The sequence below is a fragment of the Hypanus sabinus genome, chromosome 12, assembly GCF_030144855.1.
Source record: "Hypanus sabinus isolate sHypSab1 chromosome 12, sHypSab1.hap1, whole genome shotgun sequence".
NCBI classification, from domain to species: Eukaryota; Metazoa; Chordata; class Chondrichthyes; order Myliobatiformes; family Dasyatidae; genus Hypanus; species Hypanus sabinus.
This window is the reverse complement of record NC_082717.1, coordinates 45,485,114-45,501,398: the sequence shown is the minus strand read 5'-3', so window position 1 is coordinate 45,501,398 and position 16,285 is coordinate 45,485,114. Positions and strand designations below refer to the sequence as shown.

The following is a 16,285-nucleotide window of genomic DNA, read 5'->3' as shown; positions in this document are numbered from 1 at the left end:
TGTGTTAATAAATGACATTTCATTTGTGCTATTCATATGTGGCCTACAGTGATGTGATGTTAGCTATTTACATGAATTTTACTACGAAAAGCTTACACTATGATTGATAATACGGTGTGAATGTTCAGATAATATGTCTAACTATGAGGTCTAGTATTTTCAATTATGAGTTTTATTGTCATTCAACCATACATCTATGCATGAGTTCAGCCAAGTGGACAGTGTTATTCCAGGGCCAAAGTGCAAAACATAGTACCAACAGTGACATACAGCATAAGGCACAAATAAAATATCAGTAAAATAGTGTCACACAAAAAATAGTCCAAGATCCTGAGTCCATGAATGTTGAAGAAATCTGCTGTCGCCCACGATACAGCTTGTCTTCTGCAGAGTGAACACTAGGGGCGGCAGCAAGTGCAGCTTGGAGGCCACGCCACAGCACAGCACCTCTGCTGGAGCTTATCCACTCTGGTGCTTTTCTCCCGGTGACTGTAAACAGGTGATACTGCAGCTTGAGGTCTAGTCCTTGCTATGACCGAGGCCGGGCACCTCCCCAGTTCCACCCCACCTTTGAAGCCTCAAAGCTATCTGAAGGGGAGAAAGGTGAAAATGGTGTATGCGTGTATTTGTTTGTGTGTGTGGTGCAAAAATGGTTCTGCAGCATTACATAAAAGATCTGATGAACAGATTGGGTGATAACTCTTCCCACTTAATTTTGAGCCACTGTCATGCCATTATTGTTGATTGTGGTGCAGAATTTATGTTCCTACTTTAGTCTTTTGAATATGTTAAATTCCTGTCTGCGATAAGTAGAGTGGAGTATCTCTCAGTATCTCACTGCACGTGAAAAAGAGGCTTTTGTGAAGACTGAGTCAGTATAAAGTGGGAAAATTCAGAATTTTGAATGTAAATTTTTACAGCTTGTTTAATTTATCTGCATGCAAGCACTGTGAATCCCTTTGATATTTAGTATTTGAAATTGCAAGTGTTATTTCTTACTCTGCAGGAAATTTCTCATCATCAGCACTCTCTAAGAAGCCTAGATCAACAATTCATCCAGACAAAAAATAAACTGAACCAGGAATTGCAACAAGCTAAAAAAGACTACAATGTTCTGCAGTTAGATGTTGATAAAGTATGTAGTTTTGGATTCAAAGTTATTGGTTCAAGTGTCGTTAATGGATACAATTGCAATTTTTGAATTAATTACTGATTTGAACTCTTCAGCCCAGTTGTGACCTACTAAGCTTACTTACAGTATGTTTGATAAATTGTTCCCGTTACACAATAAAGCCAATATTTACTCCTATTCACACAACAGATAAACTTCAGTCCTGAAAGGCATGACACACTAGAATCTGTCAACATTTCTTGCTGCCTCAGTAAAGTACTGCAGCAAACATAATTAAAGACCCCATCCACCTCAGACTCTGTCATTTACCCCCTCCACCGGGCAGAAGATGCAAAACATAAAAGTACATACTACTGGGATCAATGACAGCTAATAAGACGATTAAATGGTCCCTAGTACAATGAAATAGACTCCTGACCTCACAATCTATCTCATTATGAGCATGCACTTTGTTTGCCTACACTGTACTTTCTCCGTAGCTGTTAACTTTACTTTGCAATGGTATTGTTTGATCTTCTCCCTCAATGCACCGTGTAATGGGATGATCCATATGGGTGTAATGCAAAACAGTTTTTCACTGTAGGTCAATACATACAACAATGATAAACCAATTTACCATTTTAATTTGAATGCATCTATTTCCATTTGGATAAACTATACTACAAGTCTCTGTTTACTTTTGGACAGCATGAGATCAAAGGATATCGAACATTTTAATATGTTTTTTTATTACAGTTAACAGCAGGCAAACAGAAACTGGAAAAAGAATTGGACGATATCAAGCAGCAATTACGCCAATCAAATCAAATTCAAAAGGCAAATCAGTCAAAGGAAAACGATCTGAAGAAAAAGCTTGAAGTGAGATTTAGTAAATAATTTTAAATATATTTTGGAAGTTCTGCTTTGTAATTTTTATTTTTCTTAAAAACTCAAATTCTCTAAGCACCAAATGGTTTTCCCTGATTGAATAGCCATTTATATAGAGATATAAAACCATATTTGAAAAGCAAGAAAGGCCAAATCACTGACATTTAATAAATCTTGTATACCAATTTTTAATGTGGGCAACATGCTTTAGTAATGTGTAAAAGAGAAAATAATGAGTGAAAGTAAATTATGAAGGACAAAGCCATCAATGGATTTAGGCAACTTGAAACAAGGCAGGAAGCTGGTTAGGTTCAGGAAGGGAATTCTAAAGTAGCAGAGATCAGTAGTGGAGGACAAGAGCTCTGACACTTGAGAGCTCATCTGAACTGTGTTTGCAAAGACAATTGGGAGTGATAGGGAGAAGGGTTCAGATTTTAGAGAGAAAGTGACTCTGAAAGATTCTTAAGTTTTGTATAAGGGGTTGTGACAATTAGTTGGTGTTACAGAGGACATAGCTGAAGGTTGAATTTAATATGAACAATGGATAATTTTGCAGAAAAGGGAACCAGTACACTTTGGCCCAATTAAGTTGCTGCTCCAATTATATGGAAATAGTTAAAAGGTATAAAACAAAAGTCAAACTATTGTTTAACTGAGTAATAAATTATGTAGTTAAATGAAATACAAAATAAATTAGAACATCACTAATAATACTACTCCAGTACTATGAAACTCTATTAGTTCTTAATATTTATTGATAGAGGAATTCGTCCAGTGAACACTGCTATATTCTTTTGATAGACCAAATTGACAAGATCAGCACAGACACCCAGTGCAGATAATGGACTGCCTTCATATCATACAATGCTTTTGGCGATTGTATCTTCCAAATGTTCATTTTCATTGTAACATTCAAGATGATTGGTGATACCTTCAAATTTTTCACAGTTCCTAACTTGTTGGAGTAGTAAAATAGTTTCATTTTCACTCCCGGCTATTTCTGGCATCTCCAAGCTTGAATGCTTGAAGCATGCATTGAACAAAAACAGTTCTGAATTCTTTATTTCTTGCCAAGTAGCAGTAATGAAAATCACTAATTTTTGAACACAAACGCATGCAACTTTTGCATTTAAAAACTTTGTTCTAAGCACAGTGTAGTGTCTAATGGCCATACAGGTGCACGTGACTGATTACTAGTTAGAAACTGTTTGGCAGCAGTCTCCCATCCCAGTTAAGCATCATTGTGCCTCAGATAAATAAAGGGGATCCTGGCTATGTTTTCGATTAGCTTTTGTTCTTTAAGGATTGCCCCAGATAAGCAGCTGCACTAATTAACCCATGGCCCAATTAACCGGAATCCACTGTAATCTGAAGCTGTTCATGAAAAAATGGATGTAACTATGAAAATGGACAAGGGAGAGCCAGTGGATGTAGAGTACCTGGACTTCCAGAAAGCTTTTGATAAAGTCCCACATAGGATATTAGTGGGCAAAATTAGGGCACATGGTATTGGGGGCAGAGTACTGACATGGATTGAAAATTGGCTGGCTGACAGGAAACAAAGAGTAGCGATTAATGGGTCCCTTTTGGAATGGCAGGCTGTGACCAGTGGGGTACCGCAAGGTTCGGTGCTGGGACCGCAGCTGTTTACAATATACATTAATGATTTAGATGACGGGATTAAAAGTAACATTAGCAAATTTGCTGATGACACAAAGCTGGGTGGCAGTGTGAAATGTCAGGAAGATGTTATGAGAATGCAGGGTGACTTGGACGGGTTGAGTGAGTGGGCAAATGTATGGCAGGTGCAGTTTAATGTGGATAAATGTGAGGTTATCCACTTTGGTGGGAAGAACAGGAAGGCAGATTACTATCTAAATGGAGTCAAGTTAGGAAAAGGGGAAGTACAACGAGATCTAGGTGTTCTTGTACATCAGTCAATGAAAGCAAGCATGCAGGTGCAGCAGGCAGTGAAGAAAGCTAATGGCATGCTGGCCTTTATAACTAGAGGAATTGAGTATAGGAGTAAAGAGGTCCTTCTGCAGCTGAACAGGGCCCTGGTGAGACCCCACCTGGAGTATTGTGTGCAGTTTTGGTCTCCAAATTTGAGGAAGGACATTCTTGCTATTGAGGGAGTGCAGTGTAGGTTCACAAGATTAATTCCCGGAATGGCAGGACTGTCATATGTTGAAAGACTGGAGCGACTGGGCTTGTATACACTGGAATTTAGAAGGATGAGAGGGGATCTGATTGAAACATAAGATCATTAAAGGATTGGACATGCTGAAGGCAGGAAGCATGTTCCTGCTGATGGGTGAGTCCAGAACTAGAGGCCACAGTTTAAGAATAAGGGGTAGGCCATTTAGAACAGAGATGCGGAAAAACTTTTTCACCCAGAGTGGTGGATCTGTGGAATGCTCTGCCCCAGAAGGCAGTGGAGGCCAAGTCTCTCGATGCATTCAAGAGAGAGTTAGATAGAGCTCTTTTATAGATAGCGGGGTCAAGGGATATGGGGAGAAGACAGGAACGGGGTACTGATTGTGTATGATCAGCCATGATCACAGTGAATGGTGGTGCTGGCTAGAAGGGCCGAATGGCCTACTCCTGCACCTATTGTCTATTGAATGCATTTAAATAATTAAAAGCAAAATGCTGGAAGCATACATCAAGAAGCATCACTGGGAAGAGAAACAGAGCCACTTTCAGTGAAGGGACTTCATCAGAGCAGGGGAAAAAGTAAAGCAAGCTTTCTACCTTCTCCTCCCACCACCAGCTCCTGAACGGATTCAGCCAAGACACACACTCGGCAGTTTAATATACATATAATTACCCAGCTCTGATGAATGGGGTCTTCACTTGAAACATTGACTGTCTTTTTTGCCTTATTGATGCTGTCTGGCCTGCTGGCATTTTGCTTTTTGTTTGGATTTCCAGTATCTTTGTACTTTAAATAAATTAATCAAGCATGCAGGTGGCAGGGGTGAAGCTTTTAAAGGGGGGAATGGACTGATGCAGAGCAGTGATTGGCTGCATCTGGAATTTTTCAATTTCCATTTTTTTAGACTTTATCAGCAATGAGGTGTACAATTCAAAATGATTCTATTCCATTTTATTCAGTCTTTTTTTATTATAAATTTGATATAGAAATGAGCTTTAACCATTTTCTTCTATCAGGATCTTCAGGAAGAAAGAGATGGTCTTAGAAGTCAGCTTCAGCAGAATTTTACACAAATTCATAAACTGGAAAATGAATTACAGAAGACCAAACAAGATTTTAACCGTGCCAGTACTTATGGTGAAGACTTGAAAAGTAAACCTTTTATTTTTTAAATATTAACTCAGCAATATACACCAAGGTCAAGAAAAAATATTAACTTAATCCATTCCAATTCTGGTTTATTTTTTGAACAAATGTTTTAAGAATTTGTTTTTGTAAGAGATCTTTCAATCCACTGCCTTTGAAAACAACTGCCATGAAATTCCACAAAGAAGATGTCCAGCTGAGGGACTATGATTGCATAATTATTTAAATGATGACCAGTCTTTCCTTGCATTGTTGGAATTTGATTAGTTTCCATGACAGTGAATATTTTACAGTGATTCCCCATAGAGCTGACTGTCATAATTTCATGGCTAACAGCTGTACCTTCTGACATATAGAAATCTAAAATGGTAGACTTCTTCTGATGGTGGGCATAAAATTAGAAATAAAAATCACCAGCAGAGAAACAGATTATTTAGATGTGATTTTTGACTGTCCAAGTGTTTCTTAGGGCTTTATACGTGCCTCCTCATTGAGTTAAAATTCAAAAAGCTTTCATATTTAACCAATTGATTGCAATACAGTGGTGGTATGATTAAAATTGAAACATTAGTAATTAAAATAATATGGGAGGACCACAAAGTTTAAAAAAAATTGGTTAAATTACTTTGTATTTTCAAATGGTTCTATTTAATATCAGCGAATTTATACATTATACAACCTGAAATTCTTGTTCTTTGCAGACATCCACTGAAAAGCTAAGAGTATCCCAAAGAATGTATCAGTACAAAGGGTGGAACCACAAAGCCCCCTTCTCCCACTCCCACACAACAGCAAAGTATCAACCCTCCCCTACTTATTTCATCAGAAAAAAATCAGCACCCAGCACTCACAAAGCAAACAGTAGCAAAGCTCACAAAGAGAGACCGTAATCTACAGTATAACAAAAATGAACCATTCACCCCGACAAATTCAACATGCAACATTCTTGATCCTTATAATGGCAGCATTATGTCAACAGCATTTATTTTTGTACCTAAACAAAGAATCTTCTAGATTTCCTACTATGAAAGAATGTAATGGCAAACTTTAGTACAATGCCTGCAGTTCATCCTGTTATCCTTTGCTGAGCTTCATGACATTGGAAGCCAATCATTTCCTAAAAGAAGGGAGGAAAATTCATGTAATTAATCCTTCATTTCCTAAAAGGCATGATAATGAACAGTAATGGGGGATACTTGGTAGTTGGTCTTTAGAGCTATACAATATCAAACACATAATAAATTGCTGGTTCTTAATGAACTATTTGCCACTATAATTTATAATAATTGAATTATTTTTCTCAATTTTTAACCATAGAAATGTGTTTAAATTCTAAATGTAATGATACAAGCTTGCAGCTGACTTCAAATGAGCTCACAAAGATCCATCCACATCTGTGTCCCCTTCTTCTGATGTTGACTTCTGTTGGATATCACTTCTGTCCAATAAATGTGTTGACATAGTGCTGGCTGAACATCTGATCATATTAAACTATCCTCACAACAGAGGCTCTGGGGGGGGTGGGAGAGCTTGTTTTTCAAACCTTTTTTACTAGAAATTTACTAAAATTAAACAAAAAATCCTTCATATTTAAAAATATTTGAGAAAATGATTACCCATAACTTTCTATTTAATCTTTGGAGAACTGGACTGTAAAGTAGCTTCATGAGCAATTTTAAGTTAATTGGATTTCTTGCCACAAACTCTAATATTTCAGAGTATTTTACAGTTTATTAGTACCTTAGCTGTTTGATTCAAATGATTTCCTTTGATTACCGAGCAGAAGGCTATAAAATAGTACAACCCTGAGGAGAATTGAATCACTAATAGTTACTTGGGGATATCGATGTTAAATTGCAGGAGCACAGAAATTACAAAATTGCTTTTGGCTTCCTAGTGCGGTGATAACAAAATTGGTCAATTTGCTGTCATTTGAACTAAATCTGTATCAAAATGTTAGCTATGGGTGGTTCTGATGATGCTATTAAATTGCTTTACATCAGGATGCCATAAACAATTAAGCAGATATTGGTCAATAATAGCCCAAAATAAGGCATGTCTGAAATAACAAGTACTGATAGGTGTAAAAAAAAAACCTTTTTAAAATGGATATATTAGATTTTTAATTTGGGGGAGTATCCTCATTGAAGCAGTTTAGAAAGTGCAGTTTGTTTACATTTAATGCATGCAAGATTATCTCCTTCCTTGAAGTATTTGAATGTTTACCTTGCCATTTACAAGACCAATCAAACTTCATTATTTTCTAAATTTAATTTGCAGAGAGATTTCTTTTGATCTCTGTACTGCGTCATTCATATTTTTATATTATGTCTTTCATATTTCTAGGTAAGATCAATGAGCTGGACTTTGAGTTAAAAAATCTTCAACAACAACTGGATGATCAAAATAGATCATCAGGTATAACTGTGGAAAACCTTAAACAGCAAATTTCAAAGATGAAAATGGAGCAAGATGCTGTTCGAAAGGACATGAAAGAGAAGGAAAGGAGTATTGAGCAGTTGAATGACCAGATTGCTAAAATGGAAAATAAGAATGAAGGACTGCAAAACGAAGTGCAGCTAAAGGAAAAGACATGTCAGAACCTGGAGGAGGAGAACAGTTCCCTGGCTCAGTGGAAAGCTGAAAATACCCAAGCTTTAGATATCTTTAAGCATGAAAAAGAAGGGCTGCAGAACAAAATTAAAGAATTGGATCAGAATCTTGAGTTTTTCAAGAATAAAAATCAAGAGCAAGAGCAGAATCTAGAGATTTATCAAAACAAAACTGAAAAACAATCTGAAACACTGAAGTTACTTGATGATGAAAAGCAGAGTTTGCAAAGACAGTTTGAAGATGTCAAACAAATGCTAGACAACAAAGCACTGGAGTTACAGAAAGAAAAACAAGCCTTTGAAGAATTCATGATAAAATCAAAGCAAGATAAACATGATGTAGAAAACCTTAACCTAACCATCTCTCAACTTACGTCGCAGATAGCTGAACTGGAGAAAAGTCTGCAACAAGAAACTAACAAGGTTTTAAAACTTGAAGAGTCTCAACGTGTATTTAGTGCTGAATATGAAAATGTCAGTAATATGGCCAAATCAAAAGACGACCAGATAAATCTAAAAGAAACTGAAATTTTGAAATTAAAAGACAGCATATCACAGGTCACACAGGATTTTGAAATGCAACTTGCCCGGGTTGAAACCGAGAAAAAGCATTTAATGCAAGAACATGAAAAGAGCATGCTTGACAAAGTTGAAGTTGAGGTGGCAAGAGCAGCACTAGAAAATGATATTATTGTCCTCAAGGGAGAGATAACTTCACAAGATTCCTTGCTGAAGCTTGAACAGCATCTTCGTTCTGAGTTGCAGAGTAAATATGAAACAGTATTAAAAGAGAGGGAAGAATTGGAAGAAAACATTGAGGAGGCTGGAAAGAAATGTGAGAACTTAAAAGTGGAGCTGGGGGAAGAAATTAATAAACTAAAGATGCAGCATGCAGTATTGCAAGCTACTATAGATGAGAAAGATAAATCTATCCAAAATTTTACACAAGAACTTGAGAGCAACATGAATAATTTGAAATGTTTGCAAATGATGAACAAAGAGTTGGAAACAAAGCTGGAAGCTCACTTTCTATCAGAGAAGTGCATTCAGGAAAAAGAAGAGTTAATTAATTTGAAAGAAAAGACATTAGGTCAGCTTTCTGAGGAAAATGAGGAATTGAAGGCTTCTGTTCATAATTTAATGCAGGAGAACATGGAGCTAAACAAAAAGAATTCTACTTTTGTTGATATGATGAAGAAAGAAGAAGAAATGCACGAAGCGCTTGCAAAATATAAAGAAGAATCTGCAACTAAGGACATCATAATTAATGATCTTAAAACTCTGTGTGAAGAACTAACAGCGAAACATGGGTTGCTGGAAAGTACAGTAGAAGCCAAAGAAAATGCTATTACACAATTAATGGAAAAGATGAATGAGGGGGAAAGTAGGCAAAGTGAACTGATGCACGAGTGTACTGTGCTAGAAGAACAAATAAAGAATCTCCAAGACAAATGTACTGCTGAAAAAGAAAATAACAATTTCTTGGAAAAACAATTATGTGAGCGAGCAAATGCATTATTAATGAAAAATGCAGAAGTAGAGGAGTTAGAAAGAAAGTGCACAGATGCTTCTGTTGATTATAATTCCAAAATTGCAGGTTATGAGGCAAAAGTTAAAGCATTAGTTGAAGAAATGGGAGACCTGCAGGGACAAATGGAGAAAATAAAAGAAATTGATCACTTACAAAAAGAACTTGCAGAGTCTAATGCAAGACAAAACAAAATACTAGAGGATTACAATCAATTACTTCAGGACAAAGACCAATTGACACAACTGATACAAACTCAAGCTGTAAAAGAAAATATTTTTGAAGCAAAAATAGAGAAACTTGAAAGTGATTTAGCAACAGTAGAATCTGAAAATATTAAAAGTAGTAAACTAATTACAGAAAACAATATAATTTCAGACCAGTTACGAGATACAATTATAACTAAAGAAAATGAACTTCAGAGGCTTCAAGTCCAACTTCAGATTCTTCAGATGGACCTTGAAGATAAAGAGGCTTCATTAGAATCTTGCTTATGTCAATTAAAACAATTACAGACTGATGATAAAATTTTGGAGAGCAAGTTGCAGCACAGTGAGGAAAATAGGGTTGTTCTGGAAAAGAAAGTGAGTACAATGCAGGAAGAGATGGAAGTTGTGCATTTAAGAATTAGAGAAAGCAAGAATAATGAAGAATCATTGCTGGAAGAAATATCTTGGCAGAAGCAAACAATTGACCGACTGAAAATTGAACTTGAAAAGAAAGAAAAGGATTTTTGTTCCTTGGGAAACCAGCTTAATGCAAGCCAAGCCAAAGAGAAGCAATACCACCAAAAAGAAACAGAGATTTTGGATCTTCAGGATAAACTGTCTAAGTCTGAAACCGACGTTATTGAATTAAGGAGTCAAAAGAGTAATTTGGAATTTCAATTGGATTCATTACAGCAGGAGTTAAATGCACAAATGCAATCTACTTTGAACAATATCAAGAACACATTGCAACTAAATGAGGAGCAAAGAGTTCTTTTGCAACAGGACTTGAGTAAGATGCAGTCTGAACTCCAACAGAGTGAGGAGCAAAGAATTTCTTTGCAAGAGGATTTAAGTAAGATGGAGTCTGAGATGCAACAGAGTGACAAGCAAAGAGCTCTTTTGCAACAGGACTTAAGTAAGATGCAGTCTGAGCTCCAACAGAGTGAGGATCAAAGAGCTCTTTTGCAAAAGGACTTGAGTAAGATGCAGTCTGAGCTCCAACAGAGTGAGGATCAAAGAGTTCTTTTGCAACAGGACTTGAGTAAGATGCAGTCTGAGCTCCAACAGAGTGAGAAGCAAAGAGCTCTTTTGCAACAGGACTTGAGTAAGATACAGTCTGAACTGTTACAGAGTGAGGAGCAAAGAGCTCTTTTGCAACAGGACTTGAGTAAGATACAGTCTGAACTGTTACAGAGTGAGGAGCAAAGAGCTCTTTTGCAACAGGACTTGAGTAAGATACAGTCTGAACTGTTACAGAGTGAGGAGCAAAGAGCTCTTTTGCAACAGGACTTGAGTAAGATGCAGTCTGAGCTCCAACAGAGTGAGAAGCAAAGAATTTGTGTGCAACAGAATTTGAGTGAGGTGCAGTCCAAACTATCACCCAAAATTCTGCATTTGACTGAATATTTGCCACATAAGTTAATTGGTGAATGTGAAAACAATATTCAGTATGAAAATGAGGATATGACAGCAGATATGCATACTGACCTGTTGAATAAAGTGAATTTAACTAAACAGAGTACTGGTGCGGATGCTTCAGATTACACTAAGTTAAATGAAATTGTGATTATGCCCCAAGAAATAAGGCATCAAAACATACTGGAAGAGGAAGCGACTTGCAGTGTTGTTAATAATAATTCATTATGTGGAAATAAAAACATTTTGAGCATAAATGAGAAACATAATGATGCTGTAGAAGAAATGAAGGCAGAGTTATCCTTGTTACAGAGTAACTTGATTGAAGCTCAAAGTGCCTTATCTGGAGCAAAGATAGAAAAGGAAACACTCCAGGCTCAGTTGAGAATGCTTGAATCCTCATTAGAAAGTGCTCATCTTCATGTGTCTGAACAAAAAGATTCTTTGCAGCAGTCAGAGATGATGATTCAGGAACAAGCTAATGAACTAATTTTATTGCGTCAGCAGTTAAAGGAGCAACCTGCCAACTTGAATGACCAAGCTGCTCCTTCTGATGAAGATACTGACTTGAAGGTGAAAAGTTTGGAACTGGAAATTTGTTCTGAGTCTACCGAGCAGTCTGTTGCACTGCTCCAGGAACAACTGTTCAAGCAGCAAGCTGATGCAGATGCAAAAATTCAAGCTTTGCAACATACAATAACTACAACAAGACAAGCACTTGAATCTCTAAAGCAACAACATTCATCTGAAAGAGATGAATGGCAATTGAAGTTAACCAATCTAACAACAGAGATGGAAAATAAGTTGGCTGCACAGAAACAACAGACAGAATTGTTATCTGCGGAGCTAGAAGGCGCAAGGATCCAGCTCCAGTCTCTAGACCTCAGTTCCCAATCACTGCTAAATGCTAGCTACTTTTCAAAAGAGGATACACCACAAAAGGTGAGTAATAAAGTAAGTAACCCATGATAAGCATTTTTTTTTCCAGTTATGTTTGGAAGCAGGGTATCTTTATGCCTGGTTCTGAATTTGACCATAGGAACAAAGCATTTCTTTTCTGGAGTGATGGTCGGAAACAGCGATTAAATTTTTAAAGCTAACCCTATTAACTACCAGGGCCAAATCCAGTGCTCCACCTGTTCTGTCTGACATTACTGAGAAAGAATTTGAGCCTATGATCTTTGCAACAATGAGGAAAGCTGAAATTCTTGTGTTTATTTATGGGATGTTGTGGGAACATTGGCAGGAATAAAAGTATTATCAACTTACATTCGCTCTCGGCATTGTGCATCTGGAAGAAATGAACCTTGAGAAGGGATTTCAAATCTGATAGCTAAACTTGCTGACAATACAAAACTAAGTGGTTTTACAAATTCTGAGGAGAACACAAATAAACTGTTCAGGGATAGACCTATTTTACATGAATGGGCAAGAAGTCTGTACATGGGGGGAAAATGTGCTAAAATGAGATATCCACTTTGAATGAAGAAAATGAGATATTATCCACTTGGAATGTTAAATGTGTGTGAGCCTACAAAATTGTGATGCTGAGGGATTTGAAGTTCTTAGTATATGAAACACAAAATTCAGGTACAAGCAATTCAAAAGATCTTTAGGGATATAGAGGTGAGAAAGAAGTTTTGATGGAACTTTGCAGTTTGCTAGTGTGACCACACCTGTGCTGTGGTGTACTATGTGCTATTTAGGTCTCCATATCTAAGGAAGGATTTGCTTACATTGGAAGTAGAGCAGGAAAAGTGGTTCCTGGAATATGGGATTAACGTCTGGAGAAATATTAGTAGGCTTGGACCTAAACACAGCAGAGGAATGAGAAGTGATTCCATTAAAATCTAAAAGTATCTGTAAGGGATTGCCAAATTATATCTTGAATGTTTTCTTAAATGGGATTATTTTGAGTGAGGGAGTTTCGGAGTACGTGTCTTCCATTTCAGGCAGGGATGAAAATTTTCTTCTTAGGTGAAGACTACACCCTGACATATTTGGAGGCAGGGTGTTGTAATATATTCATGGTGAAGATGTGAAGCATTTAAGTGGTGTTAAGGATGAAAGGAAAGAGTGGACAAGTGTTGAGGCCAAGATTGGATTAGCCTCATTCTTACTGAGGGCACACAGGGTCATATACGGCCGCTCATATTTTTTGCATTCTAGTTGGTAAATTAGTTTGAGAATTTAGTTTTGTGCATGAATGATTTTTTTGCTCAATGAGTTCTGGTATTAAAAGTACCACTGGTAAGCATGTGAAAGAAAGATCAAACTTGTATTTATGGACACTTTTCATAATTAAAGTCTTACACAGTCTTTTTAAGCTGAATAGAAACTCCATTTGGTAATTTTAAGAAAATACCAAAATGATCTGGAATATGGTTTGTGCTTTTATTGGATTGCCACATATTGTGGTGTGCAAGTACGACATTTAAGTTTATGTAAACAGCCAGTTATGTACACCTGGTCTGAAGAGATGGAGATTTACTACTGTATTTGTATTTTACTAATTGCAACTACTTTTGTTTTTCAGCTGAGCCATACTAGTTTGAAAAAACAAGATGAAAGCAATATATTTGCAGATAAACTGGATGTTGTTAACATGCTAACTATGACCCCTGACAGTAAAGTACAAAGTTCCTCAGAAGAAAAGCATGTGTTGTCCTCTGACCATACCAACTCTTTTGATGACAATGGAAAGCTTAGCATGGTTACTAATGATCTGAATGAAGATGGTGGAAACCACCAGTATATTGTTAAACAGATATATTTAAAAGAAGAGGAATTGAATGACCCAGGGAACCTTCATCATGAGGCATCAATTAACACACAAGTACAAACAGAGCAGGAGAAGATAAAAACTACGGAAGTGTTACTCAGTGAGATGGAGGGTTTACATTCCAATCTTCAAAAAGAGCTATTTTCCAAAGCTGCTGATACGGACTTAGAAACAAAAGTGATGATTCTTGAGAAGGAGAAAAACTGTTTATCTAATGAACTGAAGTCCTCCGCTCTTGAAAATCAGGACCTTTCTAACAAAGCAAAAAATTTGGAAGAAGAACTCAATGATATGAAAACGCAGTTGCAGGTGGACGAAAGTAAAATTTCTGAAATGGCCAAGATCTTAGAGAGCCTTGAGAAAGATAAAAGGGACAAAAATGAACAGTTCCTTGAACTTGAAATGGAACTGAAATGTACAAAATCAAATAAAGCTAATTTAGAAAATCATATCCTGGACATGGAAGATGACCTGGATAAGCTTAAGACCAAGGAGCATGCTTTGGAAAAGGAACTTGAATCAGCTCAACAAGTGTTTCATGTGCAGGCGGAGAAGCTGACTGAGCTCGAAGCAAAAAATACCAAGATTCTTCAGGATCTTGACACCTTAGCTGAAACAAATGAGAAACTAGAGAAAGCCAATAACAGTTTGAAGATCAAGGTACAAGAGTTTGAGGCCGAGAAGATATACAATGCTAATACGAACAGCTTGCTTGAAGCTGAAATAAGAGAGCTAACTAGCCAGTTACAAACAGTTGCAAATCGAATGGAGCAAGTTTTGAAAGAAAAAGAAGACTTGACCAAACAACTCCAACATCTTGAAAATAATGCTAAGCTTGGCATCAAAGAAAAGGAGGAATTCCAAAAGCAATTGAATCAATTGAAAGAGGAAAGCTTATCCATGCATGAGCAGACTGAAGATTTGCAAAATAAGATTAGTATGATAGAGCTTGAAAATGTGAAACTACTCCAATCATTGGAATCCTCTTTGTTGGAAAAAGATGAAGTTGTATCAAAGTTGAACTCCACCAAAACAGAGGTAGCTGAAATGAGGCATGCTATCGAGAGGCTGAAAGTACGTATTGAAGCAGATCAGAAGAAAAGCCTGGACATGGCTGCAAAACTCAAAGCAAGTGACCGAAAAGCAGACTCTCTTCAGGATAAGATTGAGGCTCTTGAAAGAGAGCTTCAGGCCTCGGAGGAAAATACAGAGGATTTGGTAATGCAAGCTGAAACTGCAAAGGAACAAGTTGAAGTATTGGAGGAAGAGAAGAAGGCTATTGCTGAGAAACTAGAGCTTTTGGTTGTAGAGCTCAATACCTTGTCCTCTGACAAACAAGATCTAGAAAAGCAACTACTGCAAAATCAAGAGAAGTTAGAGGATCATTGTTCAAATTTGTTAAGAAACTCAGAAGCAGCTGAAAATGAAAAACTCAAAATGACAGAAGCCTATGAAAGTTCTATTAATGAGCTAGAGACCCAAATTAGCCATTTAAATGAAAAGTTGAAAAACAGTCATGAGGAATTAGAAGGACTTAAAGAAAATGAGAAGAATCATATTGATCGAAATTCGTGTTTGGAATGTGAAAAGGTGCAGCTATCTAATCAACTTCAGGAAGTTGCTGGCTTAAATGTGAGTCTCCAATCAGCAAACACAATGTTAAATAAAGATCTTCAAATACTTCAGCAGAAGTTAAATGATCACATGGAAGAGAAGGAGAAACTTCAGCAACAAGTCACAGATCTGGAGAACCTGAGGCAAAAGAACTTAACGGATTTGTATCATTTGCAGACTGAGATGGAAAAGTTAATGAAGGAATGCCAGAACTTACAAAAGACAGCAGCTGAATCTCAGCAGGCAGCACATGATCTATCAGCTAAGCATAACGCAATGCTAATCACTATGGAAGCTTCTGAGAAGCAACTAAAGGAAGAACTAAACACTGCTCAGTTGAAGGCTTCTGCACATCTCGATCAGGTATAATAACTTCACCAAGACTGGTTAGACAATTGATCTATTCAGAAAATTAATGTTTAATCCTAACTAAATTCATTTTAAAATACTTGATAAAGAATAAGGCCTGTATTTATTTTAACCGTAGTTAAAATATTTTTGTCTTCCCTATTTCTTGTAATTGAGTTTTTGAAAGGCAGATGATATGGCTCAGTATAATTGTTCCCTGTTGGTCTACCCAGTCATTACTCCTTTAAACTTTAAAAAAAATAGAATATTGAAAGCCACTGTGTATCTTTTAATGTTAAAGTTTTATTTATTATTGATTTGTTGAATCCTGTAAAGGTATGACAGAGAGTTGAAACACAAATACTTCTTTCTGTTTTTCTTTTGACTGGTACTTACTTTGTAGAATTGCTGAAGGTAGGACTATTCCTTGTTTATTTGGGGAATTCTGTAGTTACAATTTTTTTTAATAAAGA

General features: G+C 36.7%; 1 protein-coding gene across 1 annotated transcript in view; it reads left to right on the top strand.

Moving 5' to 3' along the window:
• cenpf (centromere protein F) overlaps window positions 1-16,285 on the top strand; it is a 56,087-nt gene that overhangs the window by 25,788 nt on the left and 14,014 nt on the right. The window contains exons 8-12 of the mRNA XM_059985848.1: window positions 1,007-1,135; window positions 1,868-1,990; window positions 5,174-5,309; window positions 7,650-12,010; window positions 13,605-15,827. Coding sequence (XP_059841831.1) covers window positions 1,007-1,135; window positions 1,868-1,990; window positions 5,174-5,309; window positions 7,650-12,010; window positions 13,605-15,827 — 6,972 coding nt within the window. The remainder of the gene's footprint in view (window positions 1-1,006; window positions 1,136-1,867; window positions 1,991-5,173; window positions 5,310-7,649; window positions 12,011-13,604; window positions 15,828-16,285) is intronic.